At 42.7% G+C, this 26335-nt stretch overlaps 1 protein-coding gene and 1 pseudogene across 3 annotated transcripts in view; one reads left to right on the forward strand and one right to left on the reverse strand.

Moving 5' to 3' along the window:
* The first annotated feature begins 239 nt into the window (after window positions 1–239).
* The window catches only part of ubxn4 (UBX domain protein 4), a 91533-nt gene continuing 65437 nt past the window's right edge, over window positions 240–26335 (forward strand). For 2 of the 3 annotated variants that reach the window (XM_049727698.1, XM_049727699.1), the window contains exons 1-5: window positions 243–409; window positions 4298–4400; window positions 15638–15666; window positions 15830–15948; window positions 16515–16695. In XM_049727698.1, the coding sequence (XP_049583655.1) occupies window positions 310–409; window positions 4298–4400; window positions 15638–15666; window positions 15830–15948; window positions 16515–16695 (532 nt within the window). In that variant the 5' untranslated portion in view covers window positions 243–309. Of the gene's footprint in view, window positions 410–4297; window positions 4401–15637; window positions 15667–15829; window positions 15949–16514; window positions 16696–26335 lie in introns of all 3 variants that reach the window. The other variant, XM_049727700.1, reaches the window with a different exon arrangement.
* Window positions 12305–13411, reverse strand: LOC137840545 (general transcription factor II-I repeat domain-containing protein 2A-like; annotated as a pseudogene).

Raw genomic sequence — 26335 nt, forward strand, 5'->3', positions numbered from 1 at the left:
TTTGTTTACCTATTGGTGATGTGTGACGTTTGTTGGGTACTGTGTGCCTTGTGCCTTACATTTCGTGTTCTCATTGTTCATGATATGCCATGTTGTTTGTATATTTCTGATTTAGATAAAGAAAAAAAAATGGTACCTGCACCGGCCTTAGAAGGGAGCAGCCTGTTAATTTGGACACAGCACTCGTGTAGTTACGGTAGCAAGCGAGCCAAGATGGCCGATTGGCATTCTGCGCATGCGCGCAATGGATCACCCAGCAGTCGCGAATCGTGTCTTGATAAGTGTCCGTACTTGCGTGTGTGTGATCGTATGAGCATAACCTTTACGATGATTTGGTTCAGTGGATCCATACCTGATGCCATTGATTTGGCTAAACAGAGGAAGTTTGTCTTTGTCATCGTCATTACAGGTGTGTGCTTCTATTTTTGCCAATATGATTGTCCTAGCAATATTTTCAGTGAAATGAGTAGGAGTACATGGCGAGTTAGCGTCCTCCTAATTGAAAATGTGTGCAACAAAAAAAGAAAACCCATTAGATTTCAACTCCAAAGACTATAGTTTGTATTAACGATATTGGTGTCAGCGGACTGTGGTCGAGACAGCCTGCGCCCCCAAAATTGAGGTTAGGATCTTACTTAAACGCTCAGTATCTGTGTAAATTCGGCGTCTAGGCAAAGGACTGCGAACCGTGTATGAACAAAATTGCCTTTGATCCCAAAATGTTTTGTAAAGCAATCCTCCATTTACCATTCAAGGATTTTTGGACAGAAACTTTTAGAGTCAGTTACAAACTTCAAAGTGGGAGAGTTCACAATTGGCTTTAAATGAGCTTGCGTTACAAACACTGTACTGACGACATCGAACCACGGAACGCAACGGCCTTGGCACTCGACATATTAGGAGTTCGACCTAAATTGTCGGAAAATCTTTGCTCAGATCTCGAACAAAGCTCCGGAATCCGTCCCACGCGACTTTTGTAAAAAAACAACAACAACAAAAAAAAAAAAACGTACGGTACAGTTCACCTTGATCTGTGAAAATTGGGGCACATGTGTAACAGTTACGAGAACCAAAGCCATACGTTAAAACTAACAGGAAATCTGCCATTTTTAGTTGATTTTGGAATTGGGCACCATATGGTCTTATAGAGGTTACATTTTATTGAACATCTCCAAGAGATTTTATCTGATTGTTTTCAAACTTTGGGTGTTTTTTCTAACAATGTTTAGGATGAAAAACTACTAAAAGCTTTTATTTTGCCAGACACGGTTGTTGTGGCAATGTGCTGTCCCCCCCCCAAAAAATAAATACAAAAAAATTAAAATTGTTTTTGAAGGTCCGAACCTGGGAAAAAACTCATGAAACTTTATACAAACATCAGACCTGGTATAAAAAGCAATATTTTAGAATTTTTATGTAAAAAATGTCAAAATCAGGCTCCTCCAGAACGTAAGGATGAACTGGTTATTTGAATAAGGTGTGTTTAATGAGGGAAACTTGGAAAACAAGTAGGAATGCGGCCCCCGAGGAAAGGGGTTTGGCACCCCTGAGGCCAAACTATCCTCTAATGCAGGGGTCGGGAACCTTTTTGGCGGACAGAGCCATAAATGCCCATTTCTAAAAAATAATTTACTTTGAGAGTCATACCATTTAAAAAAAAACAAAAGAAACAAAAAAAAAAAAAAACGATAGGCTAAATACAATGCATGCATTTTAATTAAGACCGACCATTTTTTCAGTGTACTAATGTATTCTTTTTAATAACATTTTAATATTGAAGCCTAGAAAAAAACCTCACCATTAATGAAACTTGTGGGGCTACATCGTTTTGCTGATGGCTTTGTAGTCCGGTTGATATGGGGTGAGGTTGAGCTTCATGCAGGCGTCATAATGGCCCAATCGTGAACGGTTCTTGCTGACAGAGGCATGTCTTTTATCCGTTTGAGTATCTTTTCTGTGTCCATGTAGTCGTCAAAAAGTTCATTAGCCACATCAAGCATAAATGTTTTGAAATACTCGCCATCCGTGAAATTGAAAGGTTTTCCGATCCTCACAATTGCTAATGCGCCAGCTGAACTAGCTGAATTAAAGTCACCTTGTCTGATCCATACACGGAGTTGCTGTTGATTACCTTGGACCTTCCTCTGGAGCTCTTCACACGCTTTCTTTCTGCTGTCCTCAGCTGGGTATTTGGTCGTAAATGTAGCATGTCATGTCTCAAAGTGGCGCTTGATATTGGAGCGTTTCTTTGAAGCAATTTTGTCATTGCATATGAGGCACGTAGCAGAGCCTCCTCTCTCTACAAATGCGAATTCTACGGTCCACTCACTCAGAAATGTTCGGTAATCGTCATCTTTTTTTCTCTTTGCCATCTTTCTTGCTTGCCTGGCACACACCAGCTAGCTAGCTGTAATTTTAAATAGAGCGGATGGAATTTTACCTCTCACGAAGGCACCGTATTGTCCAGTAAAAATCACGCTTTTTCTGTCCGACCTGGCGTCACCCTTCTGTACACCGAAGGGCAGCTGGGATTGGCTGATAAGACGCAATCGTGTATTTCAGCGGTAGAAAACAGATGGGACGGATTGCAAACTTGATCATATTTTATATTTTGAAAGCTAATTTAACATTTTGATTTCAGTGGGTCTATTTTTTACTTTGATAATACAGCGAAATTATTCATGACTTCAGTTGTGTAAACAAATGTCAGATTTGTCCGCGAGCCATACACAGTCACCAAAAGAGCCATATCTGGCTTGCGATCCATATCTGGCTCGCGAGCCATTGGTTCCCGACCCCTGCTCTAAAGAATAGTTTGGCCTCTTTGATGCCTCTCTTTAGGTTGGCCCTGGCTTTACTGTATTGGATTTTGTTATTAGACCTGAAGGCGATGTGGAGAAATTGTGGACATTGTTGTTCATCCAGGGTTTCTGGTTTTGGTGGGCCCCAATGTGTTTCTTTACTGTTACTGTGTCGGGGTGGGGGAGTGGGATAGTTTTGTACGCTTGTTTGAGATTGGCATTAACACAGTACAATGTTTTGTTCCCTACTGGTGGCACAGTTTATATATTGGACAAATTTAGGGAGCACAGACTTTAGACACACCTGGCAATCGCTGGCAACTATAAAGACACCATCAGGATGGGTGAGTTGCTGTTTGTTTAGCGTAGTCAGCAGGATGCTAAGCGCTATGCTAACGTTAGCATCTGGTGGTATGTAAACAGAGGTCTAACTACCATCAACTCTCTTGGTAGATCAAAGGGTCTGCAATGAACGGCTTACACTTCTAAGTCAGGAGAGCTGTACGTGCTTATTTATAATCTTGCTGTTATTATTAGGGCTGTCCTGAATTGACTTAGAAATCTCATCAGTTCTCTAGGTTGCGCCTTTACTATATCATTGTAACTATGCGCAAGTCCACCATCATGCAGGTACACTTATGTGGCAGTGAGTACTTTTCTGCCTGGAAGCGATCATTTACACACACGGAGAAGGAGGCGAACATGCCAGGCACTAAAGTCCTTTGTTCTATACCGACAAGCTGCTTTACACGTATACTTGCCTTTAAGACAGAGCTGGTGAGCTGTCCTTGTTTTTTCAAATTTACCAGTTCTAAAAATAAATGTTATCGAGCTGTTTTTGATGCCAAACTATCAAGGTATGTTACTGGTGCCGGTATCCTGTGCAACACTAGAACTTGGCGACTTTAAAATATTTTTTTTGTGGTGCCTGATGTTTGTGAAAAAATGGGTGAGTTTTGGTTCAGGTTTAGTTCGTCACTGTGAGTCTTTACGGAGAATAATAATTTTAAATAAGAAACTTGCGTTCGCTCATCGGGCCCTAAAGTGAAAGCATATTAAAGTCATACCATGATTGCTTTATGCATTTCAAAAAGTTAAAACTGACAGTTTAATTTGTGCAGAGGCTGTTTCAGAAATTAAACTTTGTGCCTAATATATTTGTTATGACTTCCAATAACAATTTCAATATTTTTGTATATATTTATCATAATCCTTAACCGAAGTGAAATGCAAATATCAACGCACTTCATGTACCTGTTTGCCAGTGACTAACGTAAGCAATGAAACTTGATGACCTAACAAATGACTGAATTTTAAAATAAAATAAAGAAAAGCAAAACATGTGATCATTAAACAAAATTCAGATGTAATCCTCAGTGGATCAATAAATATCTTTCAAGTGGGTAAATTGCGCATATTTTGACAACTAACACTGGATGAGGAACATATAACAGATTATGTTTTACAGTAAATTACTCTGCATTACCTGCTCATAGGTAATGATGAGCAGTCAGCAAACCTGATAGCCAGCTGGGAGGATGACAGCGTTGCTGAGACGGCGCAAAAATGCTGTGTGGCCATTAAAATCGACGCCGAGAGGTATTGTATCATGTTCAGCACTTATAAAAATAATTAGTGAATAGTTTCCAATGCATTTTTATTCCCTCCTGATTAGGGATGGGTACCGACGACAGTTCTTTTTGTTGGTATGGATCGATTTGGTTCAGTACTATTAAGCACCGATTCATGTGAAATCAAACAATGTACCGTATTTTTCGGACTAATACGAGTCGCATCAGCCATAAAATGCACCATAAAGGGGAAAAAAGCATACCGTATTGGCCCGAATATGACGACCCCGATTATAAGACGATCCCCTCTTTCAAGACTCAAGTTTGGAAAAATACTTTTTGAACACCAAATTTAATTTGTATACAGAAAATTACATCTGAAAAATGATTATAACAGTATATTGGAGAGAAAAAGCATGTTATTTTGACTCATTCAAATCATGCAAAAACTGTCTAATACATCTTAATAGCCGAACATTTAAAGATGTAAACTAAAATGCAATCACATTTGTAAATGAATGGCTTCTGGTTTTTGAAATGTAAATAAACCAATCTACTGTGATAAAACAACAAAATTGCAATAATGGCATTAACCATCAAAGTGAAGTCTAACTGTAGTCTTGAAACAAATCTGAATAAGGAAAAACATTGCAATAAAATAATGCAAACTGCTACCGCTATTGTTGGGGAGCCTGAGGACTGTTTCGGGGGTTGGCTCGGATGGTTATGTTCTTTTCACCCCTGGGTGTCAGTCAGAACACAGGAAGGAAGACGTGGTTCAGTTTTGATTGCTGTACTGAATTATTGGCAAATAATAATAATAAATAACCATAAATGAAATACTCTCGGCAACACACCAAACATAAGTCATCGATCGAGACAACAAAATACATTTGCTGGCGACCGTTAGTCGCCGTGCCGCTGCGTAATGGCTACTCGTACGATGCGAGGCAAACTTAAGGGAGCGCCCCGGAGGTGTCAATCAAACGGCGCGCACACGAAGCAAACCACGATAGGACAAACTGAACAACAGTGGACAGTAGTAACAATGAAATGTATATACTCACTTTGTGTCAGACGTTCACGATCACAGCAACATACTCGGTCAATACCAGCAACCTTTAACTTACCGCTGCGCACAAGTGAAAATGGGTATAATGTCTAGACCCCGAATATAAGACGACCCCCCAATTTTTCAGTCTTATTTCAATGCAAAACACATCGTCTTATATTCGGACCAGTACGGTATATAAGTCGCACCGGAGTTTAAGTCGCATTTTGAGGGAAATTTATTTGACAAAATCCAACACTAAATACAAACATGAACCAGCAACAACAGGCTAAACGATACGGTATGCTAACGTGACATAACCACAAATGAGGAGCTGAGAACGGGCCTGACGTAACATTAACAGTGATTCAAATAACTATAACATAAAGAACACGTTTATCAAACCATCTGTGTCACTCCAAATCAGTAAATCCAATGATCGAATTTGTCGTCCTTTGTGTAAACAACGCTGTGTGCAGCGCGCTGCTGACGTCGGACTCGTCGTCAGTTGCAGTTCAAATTATTCCACAGGCCCATATAACTAGATATTAACTATATATCAGATAACAATAATATAAACAACAATTTTATCGAACCATCCGTGTTATTCCAAATCATTAAATCCATCGAAATATTCGTCCTTTGTGTCACTTAAAAAAACAAAACAAAACAAAAAAAAAACAGCTGTTGTCTCTAGAACTCCATGCACCGCTGACGTCAGCCTCGTCGTCAGTTGCGGCTCCAATTATTCCACAGATCTACGCATATATTATAGTCACTTCCCGTATGCCGCCGATTGAGGCATGCTGCCGAATGCGGCGCAGACTCCCCGAATGCCGCCGATTGCGGTGCGGACTCCCCGTATACCGGCGATTGCGGCTGGGACTCCCGGGGAGTACAATATAGTCATATACTATATAACTAGACGTGGGTTTGGTAACCGGCTCTTTACTTCACAAAACAAGAGCTCAACATATGAGCCAACACAGCAAGCGATTATGCCCCCCCCATAAGTAGACGTTGCTACTCTAAATAAACTATTTATCAAATAACCATAGCATAAATAACAAGTTTATCGAACCATCTGTATCACTCCAAATTCATAAAATCTCCTGACTTAGGTAGTCGTGAATGGAATTCTTTGTCAATGAGGCTCCAATTATTCCACAGCCATAGTGCGCCCTCATGCGTTTTAAAGTGAAAATAACATGTGAAGTGACCCTAGTGATACTAGTAAGTAATGTGTTAATGATCAAGTAAAAATTTGTGAATAATTACACATATAAGTCGCTCCTGAGTACAAGTCGCCCCCCCCCCCACCCAAGCTATGAAAAAACACGCGACTTATAGTCAGAAAAATATGGTATGTTCCGGTCTGAACCACGTCCGACTGTGTGGCAATAGAAGAGTTTCCATGACACCGTTGAACATAGCAGTGTACCCATGCCAGCATAATGATGTCACCCACTCACACAGGCCTTCACAAACACTAAAATTACCTAGTTTGGAAGCAAGCAAGATTTGCCCGCCACCAAGCCATACAAATACACTTAATGAAGTAGATTGTCGGCATGGTGAAGCCTCACACTTAGCAAGCTTCAGCTGAGCGTCAAGCGGTGGACCCCGCAGTGCCACTAATACGTGCGTAACCACAATCATGTTTTGCATTATGGTAGAAGAAAGAAGGCATCATTCATCAGATTTCAGTTTGAAGCTACCATGAGCCAACACGTCATCAATCAACAATCCGATTTCAGAAATTTTACAAAATGACTTAAGATAAAATAAAGTACACCTTTTTTACCAACTAACATGGACACAACAAACAACTTTTTTTCATTTTGGAACACGAATGTACATCATGAGTAGTCATCTTCAGCCAGTCGTCAGGGAGAGTCACTCATGCAGTCAAGTCATGTATTTTTTTGTGTGGTGTGTGTGTGTGTGTGTGGGGGGGGAGGGGCGTCACAAGTCACGTTTTCAGGACATTGACACCGAAAGAGACATTCGTATTTTCAAGATGGAGCTACACCAGACATGGGCAAACTACGGCCCGCGGGCCACATCCGGCCTACGGGGCCGTTTAATCCGGCCCGCCAAACGTGAATAAATTGTATTATTGAACTTTTTTTGGGGTCATTTTTCCTGCAAGCGCCCACCCGCGCATTTACTCCTGGAAGCCGTGTTGGAAAGCTCGGTGCACACTCACAAGTACGTGTACGTACTAAGTAGTACGGACCCGGCGCACTCCGCGTTCTATTTCCATCCGTGCCGAATTTCAAGTGTGGGCTATGACGTCAGCATTCTCGTAACTCGAGCGCTGAGCTTTCAGATACAATTTTACGTTAATGCCACCCACAAACCTTCCCCTGGAATCCTTCCACTAAAATGAGTGGCCCGAGGAAAAGAAAGGTGGACACTGAGTGCCGAGTGTTTAAAAAAAAAAGAGAGAGGACAATTTGGCTCAACCTACGTGTGTGAGCAGACGTTCCGCCACATGAACGTCAACAACATGTTGTTTGTCTGTTGTGAGCCATGTCTTGTCACCGTGGGATAGGGGGGAACGATATTTCGGTTTCTTTGTGTGTCTTTGGCATGTGGAGAAATTGACAATAAAGCTGACTTTGACTTTGAAAAAAAAAAAAAAAAAAGCCCGTCACAGCTCTCGGTTAACGGACCGACACCTCGGCTCTATCCTAAGAATTACCACAACAAATTTTACTCCAGACCATGATGCACGAGCAAAAAAGGGAGAACAACAATACTATTGCAGAGGGCGTGACTCACCTGTCAAATCTGACAGGTGAGCCACGCCTTCATCCATCAGCTGATAAAGACGCGTCACTATCACATCTGTGACACTCTGATGAAGGCGGAAGAAACCGCCGAAACATGTCAGGTAATGAACTTAAAACAATTTGTTTGATATAAAAGAAACCAGTGAAGTGATTAAAAAAAGGAAAAACAAGATGAACTTAGTACAATTACTACGAAGAAGTTATGGAGAGAACTGCGTCAAGGAATTTCGGCTCGAAAAACTGACGAAAAAACGAGCCCGCTACTGGAACCACCTGAGGTTCAATCTACGCTGCCGAGACGAAGAGGTAACGCCGGCCAGCCTGACCCAATCACGACCAGGAATGCGGATAGGATTATCAGAAGAGTGCGGATGACTCTGGTCAAAGAACGGATACGCTGCACAACCAACAAACTCAACATCAACGATGAACTACAGCGGCTGACGGAACAATTCAAACACCAGTATGCCCTAGACAATAACACAGAAACAACACTACACGGACATTTAGATAATATACACGAACAGGAATTCGCTGCCACAAAAAATCGACACATCGGGAAATTGGACAGACTCACCGCACAAAAGAAAGCACAACCGGACCACACACATATCAACGATAAATGGATTCACAATATGTCACGCCACAAACTCACCCAGGCAGAACGCAGCATACTAGCAAAAGGACTCAACTACGCAATCACACCCAAAAACATATCCGTCTGATTTCATTTTAGCCACGGAGTTAGCGTGTGAAAAAATACATAACCCAGGACAAAAAGCAGCACTACGCAATGAAGTTGCAGGTATTTTAAAAACGGCAAAATCACCACCAGGAAGTAAACGCAATGATCACACAAGCAAAAAATAAAGACATTACAATCCTCCCAGCGGACAAAGGTAGAACAACAGTAATTATGGACACAGACACTTACGAAGAATCAATGCAACAGTTACTACAGGATGACACTTACGAAGTAGTACAAAAAGACCCAACAGAAGACAAGAAAAACAAACTCAAAGCATTACCCAAACCACTACTCATTGAAAATAAAATAAACAGGCATACAATCACTTAATACCCACAGCAAACATCATCCCCCCAATGTCGATGACATTCTAGAAAAAACAAAAACAGGACATACACAACACCTCACAGACCATCTCAACACCATAGACACCACCGGTAACATCAAATTCACCCATGAAGAAGAAACAGACCGATCCATAGCCTTTCTAGACATCAACATACACCACACAGACAACGTAGACATAAAAATAAAAGTACACAGAAAACCCACACACACCGACCAATACCTCCTCTGGACATCAGAACATCCCACTATACATAAACTGTCAGTTGTCAGAACACTATACGAATGCACAACCATAATCACGGATCCGGAGGACATAGCACAGGAAGAACAATACATACAACATGCACTCAAAAAATGTCAGTATCCACAATGGGCAATAACTAAAGGTGCAGAACAGGTAAAAAACAAGATACAAATCACAGGGGAAAAGAAAGAAACAAACACGGAAACAAGTACCCAGCGGAATGGTGATTTTCCCGTTTGTGAGAGGAATTACGGAACGGATCAAAAGAGCCATAAATAAATACAACATAACCACACCTATCAAACCACATACAACACTCCGTCAAATACTGGTCCACCCAAAAGACAGTCAACCCGGAAAACAAATGCAATTCCATATACAAAATTCCATGCAAATCATGCAATAAATCATACATCGGGGAGACGGGGAGGAACTTCATCACAAGAAAAATAGAACATAAGAAGGAGTGTGAGAAGGAGACTGCAACAAGACAAACAAGAGCAATAAAACTACAAGCAGAACAGGAACACTACAAGTCAGCCATAACGGATCACTGTAAAAGAGAAAACCACATCATGGACTGGAAAAAGGCCAGAGTCATCCGCACTGAAGAAAATAAACATCAGCGTTGGATCAGGGAGGCCATTGAGATCCGCAAGCGGGGCCCGAGGACCATCAACAGGGATGAGGGAGCCTGTATGCTCTCTACAACCTGGAACAGCATTCTGGAGAGGTGAATGGACAGCAGAGGGTGTGACTCACCTGTCAAATCTGACAGGTGAGCCACGCCTTCATCCATCAGCTGATAAAGATGCGCCACTATCACATCGGTGACACTCTGATGAAGGCGGAAGAAACTGCCGAAACATGTCAGGTAATGAACCTAAAACAATCTGTTTGATATAAAAGAAACCAGTGAAGTGATTTTAAAAAAAGGCAAAACAAGATGAACTTAGTACAATTAACAATACTATTGATTTCTTTATTACTTTATTTAGAAGTATCCTTTCACTGATTCTTCAAGATGATGTATTTGGTCAGAATGTTTGCCGTTTGATGTGATTTCGCCTCATTAGATAAGCATATCTCATAAATCTGACCTGCAGGTGCTGAAGTGATGGAAACTATTATTCATAACAGTGTCATATTTAATGAGAATCACTGATAGTTTTTTGGTGAAATATTTGTTTAATGCTGTTAATAAATGCATTTGTTTTCAAAAAGCTTTTTTGAATGTCCATGCTTTACTACCGACTAAAAGCACAAAGCTTTTATGCAGTGACCTTTACATGTCATTTCTATTACGTCACACAAACACTATATCCATCTGCTCCTGGTTCGGCCCCCCGATCAAAATTTAGAACCAAATTTGGCCCGCCAGTTATAAAGTTTGCCCACCCCTGAGTTACACTATTAGCATTAAGCTGTAGTAGCATTAAGATTGATTGTACAGTACATAGTAGAAAAAAGTGTTTTCTCCTGGAAAAAGAAAATATCCAATCCAAAGAAACATTTGGAGTGGCAACAGGCTGTGTGAAGTAGAAGTGCAACTAATGCAGGAGATAAATAAGGCATTTATTTTGTTTGGACAAGTGAAATTTTTTTAGATGTTTCCTGCTGACAGTTTCAACTGTCTCCAGTCTTCCTCAGATGCACCAACCCGACACATCAGCAGCATGTCGGATGACGCATCCGAGGAAGACTGGAGACACAGTTGAAACTGTCAGCAGATAACATCTAAAACGTTTTCATTTGTCTAAACAGAAGAACTGCCTTATATAAAATACGAAGACATGAGGAATCTTATCGAAATAATGCAGGAGAACCCAGAACTATAAATTGCTTTGAATCATCTTAATGTTTTTTAAATGGTTTTTGTATTTTATTTTTGAATAATGCACATGACCAAATTAGTTTGCTGATGTGCTTGAACTGTTTTTTCTTTTTTCATCAAGCACACTTTACGAATAAAAATGTGGATTTCAAATCTTCTCATCTTAGTGCAGGGGTGGGCAAACCTTTTGACTCGCGGGCCACATTGGTTTTAAAATTTGACTGAGGGGCCGGGCCAGGTGCATTTGGAGGGAGTGTTTGGGCCGGATATACTAAAGCATTAAATGTAGTGTGTGCAAACCTCATAGCACAGTAAGAACACTACAACCCAATTTATTAACTGTCTTTCAAATGTGAAAAATAGCCCTTATCAATTAATAAATTTGTCTCAAGGAATATGCAAGATATGGCATTTACATACTATTTCGCAGATACTGTGAGGAGGAAATGTAAATAGATCAAAATAACATACGCACTGTGATTTATCAAGATTGCGTCTGTTTTTAATAAGTTTCAATCGAAGGTGCAAAGTAAAAGAAATCAACATTTATTGAAAAATGGAATCACTTTCAACATTCAAAACATATTACACAACGAAATACTACTTGTGTTAAACTCCGCAAAATCATGGATGGATTGTCCTGACCGCGCGCTCTACAAACTCTCCACGGACGCCCTCGCCTTCACGTGCAAACAGTACATGTGTATCGTTGCCAAGCACACAGACATAGGCTGTATTAAATATCCTACCTGCAGCTGAAAATTTAAATTTAAATTAAGAGCGATGTGCGGCGTTAATTAAGCTACTGTACCACTGCTGTGCGTAAACGCGCATTGCTCTTAATTAAAAGACGCACTTCCAAACTTTCCATATGCATTTTTTCATAACACAGCAGAAAAACTCACTATTTCAGTGGGAACAGTGTTGTTGGTTTCCCTTTTTTGCCAGTACATCAAAGTCTGGAGATAGTTTTGTTGTGGCAATTCTCAGGACAGATCTGAGGTGTTGGTCAGTTAACTTGGATCTGTGATGGGCTTTGTTGATTTTCATGACGCTAAACGTCTGCTCACACACGTAGGTCGAGCCAAACAACACCAGCATCTTCTGCGCCGACCTCCGGAGGTTTGGAAACGCGGTCTCTTTAAGTGAAGCGTAAAAGTCATTCAGTTTAAGAGACTTGAACTTCTCCTTTAAGACGGAGTCAGACTGAAGATCGATCAGTTCCAATTGCAGCTCCTGCGGTGCTGATTCGGGGTCTTGTGACAGGGGACAGGACACCAGTTGAAGTGACTTGTCAATTTTTTCAAAATCACAGAACCGACGGCAAAATTCTCTGTGCAGATCGTCCAGTGATTTGCAGTATTTCTTCGCATTTAGAGCGGCCTCTTTCTGCACGCCTAGTGTGGGGAAATGTGCGAAAGATTTGGTTGACATTTGCCTGGAGAATAAAACCAGCTTGGATTTGAAGGCTCTCACATTTGTGTACATGTCGTGCGCAAACTGATCTGTTCCCTGTAGCTTTTCGTTCAGCTCATTCATGTGTGAAAATATGTCCACAGCAAACACAAAGTCACAAAGCCAGTTTGTGTCGCTCAGCTCGGGAAATTCTTCGGAATTCCCCATTAAATTTAAAAATGAGCAAATCTCGTCTTTGAGCTCCCAGACTCGTTGAAACACTTTCCCCAAACTTAACCAGCGGACGCGAGAGTGGTAAAGTAGGTCCTGGTGATCTGCATTAGTTTCTTCCAGGAACGTAATGAACTGACGATGATTAAGTCCCCTTACTCGTATGAAGTTAACAAGTTTTACAACTGGATCCACGACGTGATTAAGATGCAATACAGACTTACACAGAGATTCCTGATGAATGATGCAGTGAAGTAAAATAACATCCTGGTCAGGGTTTTCTTCTTTCACTTTATCCTGGATTCTTTTCAGCAGCCCGATGTTTTTTCCAGTTTAATTTGGCGATCCATCCGTGGTGACATTGGTAAGTTTACTCCAAGGTAGCTTCATTCTCTCGATGACAGCAGACACCTGTTTATATAAGTCCTCTCCTCGCGTTTTCCCTTTCAGTGATTCCATGCTCAAAAGCTCCTCCGTTATCTCAAAACTGTCGTTAATCCCTCGGATAAAAATTAGGAGCTGAGCAGTGTCTTTCATCCAGTGCTAGTGAATATAACTTAAAGGACTCCGCCTTTTTGTTTAACTCGCTGACTATATCTTCGTCAATCAGTTCCACGCGGCGAGTCACTGTCCTGCGTGCTAAACTTATTTTTTCAAACTTGGCTTTGCTCTCCGGACACAAGAGACCTGCTGTCTCTAACATGCACTCTTTCAAAAACTCGGCTTCGGAGAAAGGCTTACTAGCCTTTGCTAATTTGAATGCCAACAAATAACTTGCCTTGGTACTTCACTCTTGAATTGCAGTTTGTCGGTGAAAAAACTTTGACTCTGTAAATTAGCTGCCAACCTCTGAGCAGTAGCCGCCCGTTCTTGTGTTGACTGCTTGCTAGCATAGTTTGCATGCTTTGTGGCAAAGTGACGGCTGATATTGTACTCTTTGAAAACCGCAACAGCTTCTTGGCATATCAGACATACGGCCGTTGATCGGACTTCAGTGAAGAAGTATTTTGATGTCCACTCGTTATTAAACACTCGGCATTCGCTGTCCACTTTCCTTCTCTTTGGTTTGCTCATTTTTACAGAAGGACTTAATGGTGACGTGAAATGAAGTGAAAATTAAAGTGAAATAAAGAGAAATACGCGCCACTCCAACAACGGTCAATGTGTTTTGAGTGCGTCATTATTGGGGAAACGTGGGCATTGCAGGCAAAGGGGAAAAAAAAAGGAGGTTTTTACTATAATTTGGAAGAGTTCGGCGGGCCGGATTAAAAAGCCTAACGGGCCGTATGTGGCTCGCGGGCCGTAGTTTGCCCATACCTGTCTTAATGTATTCAACCGATTGCAACAGATGCACGACAGTTTTGTCACGTCGTAGAATTCAAATCCTACATTTTGGGACCTTTTATAAAATATTAGATAATGCGATTAATTAGTTTAATTATGTACAAATCTTGTAATTAATCAGATACATTTTTAATCACCTGACAGCACTAACAAAAACACTTCAATAAAGTATAAAGCTGACTCGTCTTTGATTTATTAAATTAATCAATTACAAATCATGTACCGTATTTGCCGGTGTATTGGTCGACCTTTTTCGATCCAAAATCGACCGAAAAAAATCGACCTCGACTTATACACCGAGTCATAAAATTTAACTTCGTATTCATCGCTTCAAATGTGATGGTAACCAAGGCCGTTTCTCATGCATCTCATTGTGCGTTGCACTTAGAAAATTTGAACCGTGCGGCGTGCGCGAGTGCGCGGCCCGCTGGAAGTCCAATGAGGCGCCGCGATCTCCTGCGCGGTGCTTATAAAGTGCCGATCCGCTCGGCTTGGAGCTATTTCCGACCTCCCGTTGGTGCCGGGCGGCGTGCGCGAGCTCGCCGGCCGCGATCTCCTGCGCGGTGCTTATAAAGTGCCGATCCGCTCGGCTTGGAGCTATTTCCGACCTCCCGTTGGTGCCGGGCGGCGTGCGCGAGCTCGCCGGCCGCGATCTCCTGCGCGGCGCTTATAAAGTGCCGATCCGCTCGGCTTGGAGCTATTTCCGACCTCCCGTTGGTGCCGGGCGGCGTGCGCGAGCTCGCCGGCCGCGATCTCCTGCGCGGTGCTTATAAAGTGCCGATCCGCTCGGCTTGGAGCTATTTCCGACCTCCCGTTGGTGCCGGGCGGCGTGCGCGAGCGCGCCGGCCGCAATCTCCTGCGCGGTGCTTATAAAGTGCCGATCCGCTCGGCTTGGAGCTATTTCCGGCCTCCCGTTGGTGCCGGGCGGCGTGCGCGAGCTCGCCGGCCGCGATCTCCTCCGCGGTGCTTATAAACAGCCGCATGCGCACGGCCTCCCGGAATTTGAACACATTTCGTCAATAAATTTCGCATAGTGAATTTTGAAGTTTAATATAATGCAACAATTGAGCTCGACTTATACAAAGGATATATCATAAAATCGTAAATTTCCGTCGAATTTTAGGGGGTCGACTTATACACCGAGTCGACATGTACACCGGCAAATACGGTAATAAATTTGGTTAAGTTTTTATTCGCTTCACAGCACTCCTTAAAATGTAAAATTTAATGTGTTATTATTCCACTTATCTACTTTTCTGCCTTTTCCCACAGTGAAACCTGTGTGCAGTTCTCACAGATCTGTATCTTTTTTTCATTGCTCTTCTCCAACCTAGAATCTACATGAACATATAGTATGGTACAATGTTAAGGTAATAAGAAATATAATTTTTGTGCAGTTTGTATGCATAAAACCAGAACATTTAATGTGCTCTGAGCGTATTCTTTAACAATATCCGAATGCAGATCCAGTGGTATGTGTTCCTTCAAGTTTTTTTATTGGGGAGAATGGTGTTCCTTTGGAGGTCATTGCCGGCAGTGTGTCTGCCGAAGAACTACGAATTAGAATTGACCAAGTACAACAGGTAGGAGCCCTGATTTTGGATTGTACATTTTCCTGTCTCACACCTTGTTCCTACAAATGAGTCTGGTCTCAGGCCACTCCTATCATGTCCTTGCCGTCTTCATCTCTTCACATCCGATGATGGAAACGCTATGAAAATAAAATGACAAAATGACAGGCTGATGATTACAGTATGGTTTGGAAAAAATGACAGATTGACAATGATAAATGGGTCCCCAGGTCGCTGATGAATGACTAATAGAAATTTTGTAGATTGCCCACCTCTTCCGATCACGTGATCGGGTCAGGACATCGGTATTATTTTTAATTTATATAGCATCACAGTCATCATACATTTTTTTTGTCTTGCATTTTGATGCAGAAACACTATTACTCAATGTTCACATGAAACTTAAAATTTGTTGTTGCGGCTGAACTGTAATTTTTGTCCATCAACAACAGTCCTTCTTTTCACCTAGGACTATTATTGAGCGAAAAATTAAAAAAATTCAATAAAATGGCGATTTGCTATGAATTCATTAATACACTTGTCGAAATAACAGTTGATAAATCAATGTCTTTTTTCAGATGCATGCGCAAAAAATTGGCACTCGAATGGTGTCGCAAGAGACAGCCACTACTTTGATGACCAGTCCAACACAACCTACCATGGCTGCACTCTCAGCTCCTTTGGTGCCTGTTATACCACCAGAAGAATTGATCAGGCCCTCTGCATTGGACGACATAGACCCTAGAGAGGCAGCAAAAGGTAAGAAAGTCGAGTGTTCGACTTTACTCAAGTTCTGTTTTCACTCTTGCATTCTGTAATACTCATGGGACGGTAACCGGTTTCACGGTATTAGAAAATACCATGATATTAAAAAGCCATGGTCTGATAACTGAGTATTTGCTCTTGACAGAGCTACTTTCTCATCTAAAAGTGCAGCGCTCCCTACCCCGCCTTCCCTGGCTCACTTTGCGACACACTGCCATAAATCAGTTGCACTTAAAAACTGAAAGCTGCTTCAAATGGTGAAGAAACACTATAACCTCCTGCCAAAAGAACATAGTCTGAGGCCAAAGTTTTGTCCTTCAAATAAACTGGAAAGTGTGCTGTGTCCAGTTAACACGCCAACAGGCCGTGAATGAGCCTATGCCAGTGGTTCTTAACCTGGGTTTGATCGAACCCTAGGGGTTCGGTGAGTCGGCTTCAGGGGTTCGGCAAAGCTGGTATGCTATTCCCCCCCCCCCCCCCCCCCCCCCCCGGAATATAGGTCGCATTAGCCATAAAATGTACAATAACGTGAAAAAAAACAGTTGAAAGTTGGAACGGGTTGAATCGGTTGAAAAATGTAGAAATTAGAAGTGAAAAATAAAATTTTGTGAAATTAATTAGGCAATGTTGGGATTGTACCCAATGTGATTTGAATGTGCTAAATGATGCGAATTTCAAACTGGAACGACGTAAATGTGAAATGTTAAATCTGCTCTTAAGAATGAATAGAGAAAAATATGCCGGAATTTTGTGAAAAGGGAAAATTTCGGAATGAAAAAAATGTAAGCAATGGTGTCATGAATATTTGGAAAAAGTTAAAACTGGAACGGAGTGAATCGGTTGAAGTATGTGGAACTACTTAAGAGTCAAAAAAGTGGGGGGAATAAAATTGTCGAATAACAATAGTGTGAAGGCCTTCGCCTTCACACAATAATAATAATAATAAAGTGAATGGTGTAGAATAACATATGTGTGAAGGCCATCGCCTTCACACAATAATGTATTGCGCTTTGCAATGCATTATGGCACAGGTGTCAAACTCAAGCCCCGGGGGCCAGATAGTATGGCTCGCCACATCATTTTATGTGGCCCGCGAAGACAAATTGTGCATCAAATTCGTGTGTCATTACTAGAATTGAAAATTGTCTTCACTTTTAATATCTTTTTTTTTTTAAATATTTGACTAGTTTTTACTCATCTGATTTGAAAACGAGTTATTTGTCAGTTGGTTTTGTAGCTTTTACTGTATTTAATATGAGGTACCCATACATTTATTTGGGTTGACAGTCATAATGGCCCTCCGAAAGAAGCTATGACTACAATGCGGCCCGTGGAAAAAATGAGTTTGACACCCCTGCATTATGGGAACTAATTGGTGAGAGCATATGACAGGCAGTGTTGCTTTGGTCATCGGCATGACATTAACAAAACAAAACAAATCAAGAATGTATGCATGTATCATGCATTAGGATGCATGATTTGATAGCACAAGCATTGGCATTGACAAAAAGTCATCATCATAAAAATCACAGCCACCATTAAATAAATGACTAAATAAATACCGTAATTTCCGGACTATAAGTCGCGGTTTTTTTCATAGTTTGGGTGGGGGGGCGACTTATACTCAGGAGCGACTTGTATATGTTTTTTTTCACAAATTTTTACTTGATCATTAAGACATCACTTACAAGTATAGTTGACCACTTCCCATGTTATTTTTAGTATAGTTGATCACTTCACATGCTTTTATTTCTTTATCTTGAACATATTCAAAACATAAAAAATAGAGAAATCAAATAAAGCAATTAACACTTTAAAGCACCATATCCAAGTCCACTGTCTGCTGTATGTACACTTGCTCCATTTTTGCTCCTCTTATATTTATTATTATTATTTAGTATTATTTGTTTATTTATCATTTATTTAATACTCTTATTTATTCATTGTTAGTGCCTTCTTGGTTTTTTTTGTGTTGCTTGTATGCATATGTGTACTATCTCACCGAGGGATAGTGGAAATGTAATTTCAATCTCTTTGTGTGTCTTAGTATATAAAAAAATATATCGACGATAAAGCAGACTTTGACTTTGATAAAACAACCAAAAAAAATTATATTTTCAGAAGAAACTGGATGAGGGCGCTCTAAATTTTACCGTTGGCCGTGACTCATCAACTGGGTGGGCTTAAGAAAAATGGCACCAAACAGAAACTCATATTTTGCAGGTTACAAACTTCAAGTTGTAAAATATGCAGCTGAAAACAGTAATCGAGCAGCAGAAAGAAAGTTTGGAGAACCGTGATGTACCAATGGATTACTATTTCAAGTGACGTCAGTAGCGCGGCGCGCCGGTTGTTTACATACAAACGTGCCCACACAAGGACTACCGGCATCATTAGCGGTGATCATTTCTAAGTGACACGGAGGACAAAGAGTTTGAAGGAATTAAGGATTTGGAGTGACATAGAAGGTTTGAAAAACTATTATGGCTTTTACGCACGCCCGGTCTCTACCGAGTCGGCCGAGTGGCTGTCCGCGAACGGTGCGCGGGGCTCGGACATGGCCATTACGCACGCCCGGTCTGTCTGGAAGTCCACGCCGCCACACGCTTGGAAGTTTGTTTTGTTTAATAAAGAGCCGTTTACCAAACCTACGTCTATCCTTGTACTTTAACGCTACAATATAGTTATATAGTAGATCTGTGGAATAAAGACGAGGCTGACGTCAGGGCGCACGCGCGGCGATGTTGACAAAGGACGAGGAATTTGATCGATGGATTTAATGGAATTAAAGTGCACGGATGGTTTGATAATATTATTGGCTTGTATTATAGTTATTTAAAATATAGTTTATCTATCGTTATATGAGCCTGTGGAATATTTTGAAGCGCAAGCGCCCTCAGCCGTGCGCACCCATTGTTGACAAAGAACGATCGATGGATTTAATGAATTGGAGTGACACCGATGGTTTTATAAACATGTTATTCATGTAATAGTTGTCCTTAATCACTCTATATGTTACGTCAGGCCCGTTCTCAGCTCTTTGTTTGTGTTTGTCACGTTAGCATACCTATCGTTTAGCCTGTTGTTGCTATTTAATGAATTGGAGTGACACCGATGGTTTTATAAACATGTTATTCATGTAATAGTTGTCCTTAATCACTCTATATGTTACGTCAGGCCCGTTCTCAGCTCTTTGTTTGAGTTTGTCACGTTAGCATACCTATCGTTTAGCCTGTTGTTGCTATTTAATGAATTGGAGTGACACTGATGGTTATATAAACATGTTATTCATGTAATAGTTGTCCTTAATCACTCTATATGTTACGCCAGGCCCGTTCTCAGCTCTTTGTTTGTGTTTGTCACGTTAGCATACCTATCGTTTAGCCTGTTGTTGCTATCGTTTAGCCTGTTGTTGCTCGTTCATGACTGTTTTTGGTGTGGGATTTTGTCGAATAAATTGCCCCCAAAATGCGACTTATACTCCGGAGCGACTTACATGTTTTTTTTTTCACTTTTTGGGGCATTTTATGGCTGGTGCGTCTTATACTCCGGAGCGACTTATAGTCCAGAAAATACGGTAATAGTGTCGGTGCAGCTGAACGTAGCAGTTCGACGCCTAATTATTTTCGTTCTATAACTTTGTATTATACTTGATGAATTTATTTCCAACAGGAGGAACAGGAATACAGTAATCCCTCATTTATCACGGATAATTGGTTCCAAGACCACCCGATAGGTGAAAATCCGCAAAGTAGTGTCACCCTCTCATTTTTAACCAGGGACGTGCGGTCAGAGGAGGCAAGGGTTACGCCTCCACTGCCATCATGAAAAGGGGAAAAACAAATTATATTTTTATTATAAAGTCATCTTCCTTTTAATTTCAATAATTTTGTATCATTTTGAACCAAAATCGCAGAATTTTTATAGTTATTCGCTCGGAGGAGCCAACGTCCTGTCTAGCCTCCACTGAGGATTGCGTAATCACACGGCTGCCTATGTTGACAGGCTATGCAGTTAAACTGAAGATTTGTTAGATTTGTGGAATAATTGGAGCCGCAACTGACGAGTCTGACGTCAGCGGTGCATGTTTCGGAGTCAGCAGCGGTGGTTTTTTTAATTTTGTTTAAAGTGACACAGAGGATGACGATTTTGATGGATTTAATGATTTGGAGTGACGTGGATGGTTTGACCAACTTATTTATGTTATAGTTATTTGATACCGTATTTGCCGGTGTATTAGTCGACCTTTTTCGATCCTAAATCGACCGAAAAAAATCGACCTGGACTTATACACCGAGTCATAAAATTTAACTTCGTATTCATCGCTTCACATGTGATGGTAACCAAGGCCGTGTCTCATGCATCTCATTGTGCGTGGGTGTGCGTCCGTCGGGCTCATCAAACAGCGAGAAACTGAATCATTATAAAGCGTTCGTCGCATTAACACGCATCCTCAGCAACAATTTCAAATATTCTCACCTCAATAACGGACATCGAAAGCCAGGCAGCGACGATGACTGCTAAGGGGAAGTACTGGGTATTGAGCGAATGTGCGAGTCATCGCGCGTCAAGCAACGACAATAACTACCGGTAGGTAAACATTCAATCACCATGTCTAAATGAATGTCGTTGGCACTTAGAAAATATTCGCCAAACTTGGCCAGACTTCCAGGGGAAGAGGCCGAATTTTCACTTGTTCTGGCCGACCGGAGGAACCAGCCGAGGCGGACACTTTACGGTGGGCGGTTGAGTCGTTGGCACTTAGAAAATATTCGCCAAACTTGGCCGGACTTCCAGGGGAAGAGGCCAAATTTTCACTTGTGGTGGCCGACACGGGGAACCAGCCGAGGCGGACACTTTACGGCGGTTGAGTCGTTGGCACTTAAAAAATATTCGCCAAACTTGGCCGGACTTCCAGGGGAAGAGGCCGAATTTTCACTTGTGGTGGCCGACACGGGGAACCAGCCGAGGCGGACACTTTACGGCGGTTGAGTCGTTGGCACTTAGAAAATATTCGCCAAACTTGGCCGGACTTCCAGGGGAAGAGGCCAAATTTTCACTTGTGGTGGCCGACACGGGGAACCAGCCGAGGCGGACACTTTACGGCGGTTGAGTCGTTGGCACTTTGAAAATATTTGCCAAACTTGGCCAGACTTCCAGGGGAAGAGGCCGAATTTTCACTTGTGGTGGCCGACATGGGGAACCAGCCGAGGCGGACACTTTACGGCGGTTGAGTCGTTGGCACTTGGAAAATATTCGCCAAACTTGGCCAGACTTCCAGGGGAAGAGGCCGAATTTTCACTTGTTCTGGCCGACATGGGGAACCAGCTGGGGCGGACTCTTTATGGCGCAAGAGCCGTTGGCACTTAATAAATATTCGCCAAACACTCTCAGGATAGAGAAGACCAAGAAGATGCCCTTTATGACGACAAACTAAACGAAAACGAATGGAACGAGCTTTTCGGAAATAGCGACGATGAAGACGAATTTTGAACTCTATGTACCGGCAATCACTTTATAATTATAATTTGTAGTTTCTTAACTAAAAATAAACCAGTTTCTAAGAGTGTTCATTGTTGTTAGTCTCTCTCGGCGCGTAATATCACAGGGTCATGAAGTAAATAATATTTAAAATGGCGTATAGATCGTTCGCTACAAACTCGCGAATTTGAACACATTTCGTCAATAAATTTCGCATATTTCTGATTGAATTTTGAAGTTTAATATAATGCAACAATTGAGCTCGACTTATACAAAGGATATATCATAAAATCGTAAATTTCCGTCGAATTTTAGGGGGTCGACTTATACACCGAGTCGACTTATACACCGGCAAATATGGTATATAGTTTATAGCAGTGGTCACCAACACGGTGCCCACTGGCACCAGGTCGCCCGTGAGGACCGCATGAGTCGCCCGCAGGACTGTTCTAAAATTAGCTCAAATAGCGGCACTTGTCAGTGAGCTGCATGTATTTATTTTACAGTCAAACCTCGGTTTTCGAACGTCCCGGTTCTCGAACAAATCGCAATTTGAACAAAAAAATTGGGATTTATTTTGTTTAGGTTGTCAAACAAAATTCTGAGGTCGAGCCTCGCGATATGAGCCAGGAGGACCCGAGAAAATCCGACCGCGCGGCCCAGATGCCGACTGACTCAGTTTTATTGTATTTTCGTTACTTTGAGGATTGTATTAACCCCTAATCAGCTCAGTGGCCTAGTAATAGAGTGTCCGCCCTGAGACTGGAAGGTTGTGGGTTCAAACCCCGGCTGGGTCATACCAAAGACTATAAAAATGGGACCCATTGCCTCCCTGCTTGGCACTCAGCATTAAGGGTTGTAATTGGGGGGTTAGATCACCAAATGATTCCTGAGCGCGGCACCGCTGCTGCTCACTGCTCCCCTCTCCCCCAGGGGATGGATCAAAATCACATGGGGATGGGTTAAATGCAAATTAAGCTCCCTGTGCACTGAGGTCCACTTAAATTTTGGAAAGTACATCAGGACTTTAAAAATATTTTCTAAATTTTAGCGACGGCTCTGTCACAATAATGCGACCAGTGCAGTGCAGTTGCACGGTCGGAGACACGCTACTGTTGCGCGTTTGACGGTGCGCTGCAGTTGCACGATCGGACAAAATTAAGCTCCCTGCGCACTTAGGTCCACTTAAATTTTGGAAAGTACATCAGGACTTTTAAAATATTTTCAAAATCAAAGTCAATTTTATTGTCAATTTCTCCACATGCCAAAGACTCACAAAGAAACCGAAATTTCGTTCCCCCCTATCCCACGGTGACAAGACATGGCTCACAACAGACAAACAAGTAAACAAGTATAACAAAAGCGTGCTGAATAAATAATGAATACATAACACAACAATAAATAAATAAATAAGAGGAGCAGAAAAAAAAGGAGCAAGTGCGCGTACAGCAGACATTCCCGAAAATAGCGCAACAGTGCCGCACGCTACGCAGAAGGGGGTAGCGAGTAGAGGGCCCTAACAGCCTGGAGAAAGAAGCTGTTGGCGAGTCTGGTGATGCGGGAGCGCAGGCTCCTGTACCTAGGGCAGAAGGTCAAACAAAGAGTGAGCCGGGTGACTCGCATCTCTGGCAATCGAGGTTGCCTTGCGGGCGAGATGGGAGGTGTAAATGCGACAACAACAATGCGGCCAGTGCGGTGCAGTTGCGTGGTCGGCGACGCGCTAAGGTTGCGCAATCAGACAAAAATGCGCAAATGAAAAAATGCTTAAAAAAGGCATTTTTTTTTTTTTGTCTTGGAACGGATTGAGATGTTTTCCATTATTTGTTATGGGAAAAATAGATTCAGAATTTGGAAGATTCGCTTCTCCAACCGCCTTCTGGAACGGATTGTGGTCTAAAACCGAGGTTTGACTGTGTGTGTGTGTGTGTGTGTGTGTGTGTGTGTGTGTGTGTGTGTGTGTGTGTGTGTGTGTGTGTGTGTGTGTGTGTGTGTGTATATATGTATATACATATGTGTGTGTGTGTGTATATGTATGTATATACGTGTGTGTGTATATGTATGTATATACCGTATTTGCCGGTGTATTGGTCGACCTTTTTCGATCCAGAATCGACCAAAAAAAATCGACCTCGACTTATACACCGAGTCATAAAATTTAACTTCGTATTCATCGCTTCAAATGTGATGGTAACCAAGGCCGTTTCTCATGCATCTCATTGTGCGTTGCACTTAGAAAATTTGAACCGGGCGGCGTGCGCGAGTGCGCGGCCCGCTGGAAGTCGAATGAGGCTCAGCGATCTCCTCCGCGGTGCTTATAAACAGCCGATCCGCTCGGCGGGGGCTATTTTCGGCCACTCGGCGCGTGCGCACAGCCTCCCGGATGTACCGGGCGGCGTGCGCGAGTGCGCGGCCCGCTGGAAGTCAAATGAGGCTCAGCGATCTCCTCCGCGGCGCTTATAAACAGCCGATCCGCTCGGCGGGGCTATTTTCGGCCACTCGGCGCGTGCGCACGGCCTCCCGGATGTGCCGGGCGGCGTGCGCGAGTGCGCGGCCCGCTGGAAGTCGAATGAGGCTCAGCGATCTCCTCCGCGGTGCTTATAAACAGCCGATCCGCTCGGCGGGGGCTATTTTCGGCCACTTGGCGCGTGCGCACGGCCTCCCGGATGTGCCAGGCGGGTGCGCGAGCTCGCCGGCCGCTGGAAGTCGAATGAGGCTCCGCGATCTCCTCCGCGGTGCTTATAAACAGCCGATCCGCTCGGCGGGGGCTATTTTCGGCCACTTGGCGCGTGCGCACGGCCTCCCGGATGTGCCGGGCGGGTGCGCGAGCTCGCCGGCCGCTGGAAGTCGAATGAGGCTCCGCGATCTCCTCCGCGGTGCTTATAAAGTGCCGATCCGCTCGGCTTGGAGCTATTTCCGGCCTCCCGTTGGTGCCGGGCGGCGTGCGCGAGCTCGCCGGCCGCTGGAAGTCGAATGAGGCTCCGCGATCTCCTCCGCGGTGCTTATAAACAGCCGCATGCGCACGGCCTCCCGGAATTTGAACACATTTCGTCAATAAATTTCGCATATTGAATTTTGAAGTTTAATATAATGCAACAATTGAGCTCGACTTATACAAAGGATATATCATAAAATCGTAAATTTCCGTCGAATTTTAGGGGGTCGACTTATACACCGAGTCGACCTGTACACCGGCAAATACGGTATGTATACATGTGTGTATATATATATACAGTGGGGGAAATAAGTATTTGACCCCTTGCTGATTTTGCAGGTTTGCCCACTTACAAAGAATGCAATGATCTACTATTTTAATCATATGTACATTCTAACAGTGAGAGACAGAATCCCCCCAAAAATTCCAGAAATTCACATCATATGAATTTATAAAAATTGATAACCGTCTGATGAGGGAAAACAAGTATTTGAACCCCTGGACAAACAGCATGTTAATATTTTGTAGAAAAGCCATTGTTGGCCAGCACAGATGTCAAACGGTTTTTATAGTTGGTGACAAGCTTTGTGCACATTTCGGCAGGGATGTTGGCCCACTCCTCCCTGCAGACAGCCTCCAAATCATTCAAGTTCCGAGGTTGTCGCCTGGCAACTCGAATTTTAAGCTCCCTCCAAAGATTTTCAATTGGATTCAGGTCTGGAGACTGGATTGTTGATCTGCACAAGACTGGGATGGGCTACAAGAGAATCGGAAAGCAACTTGGAGAGAAAAGAGCAACTGTCGGTGCAGTTATCAGGAAATGGAAGAAGCACCACACCACCGCCAACCTCCCTCGGTCTGGGCCTCCACACAAAATCTCACCTTGTGGGGTCTCCCTGATCATGCGAATGGTGAGGAATCATCCCAAAACCACAAGGGGGGAACTGATGAATCAACTGAAGGCAGCTGGGACCACAGTTGCAAAAGAAACGGTTGGTAACACACTACGCCGTCATGGATTAAAATCCTGCCATGCACGCAAGGTCCCCCTGCTCAAGAAGAAACATGTACAGGGCCGCATGAAGTTTGCCATTCAGCACCTGGACGACTCAGAAGAGGCCTGGAATAAGGTGATGTGGTCAGATGAGACCAAAATAGAACTTTTTGCCCTCAACTCAACTTGTCGTGTTTGGAGGGCAAAGAACACCGAGTACAACCCAA

The sequence above is a fragment of the Syngnathus scovelli genome, chromosome 8 (genome assembly GCF_024217435.2).
Source record: "Syngnathus scovelli strain Florida chromosome 8, RoL_Ssco_1.2, whole genome shotgun sequence".
In the NCBI taxonomy this organism is placed as follows: domain Eukaryota; kingdom Metazoa; phylum Chordata; class Actinopteri; order Syngnathiformes; family Syngnathidae; genus Syngnathus; species Syngnathus scovelli.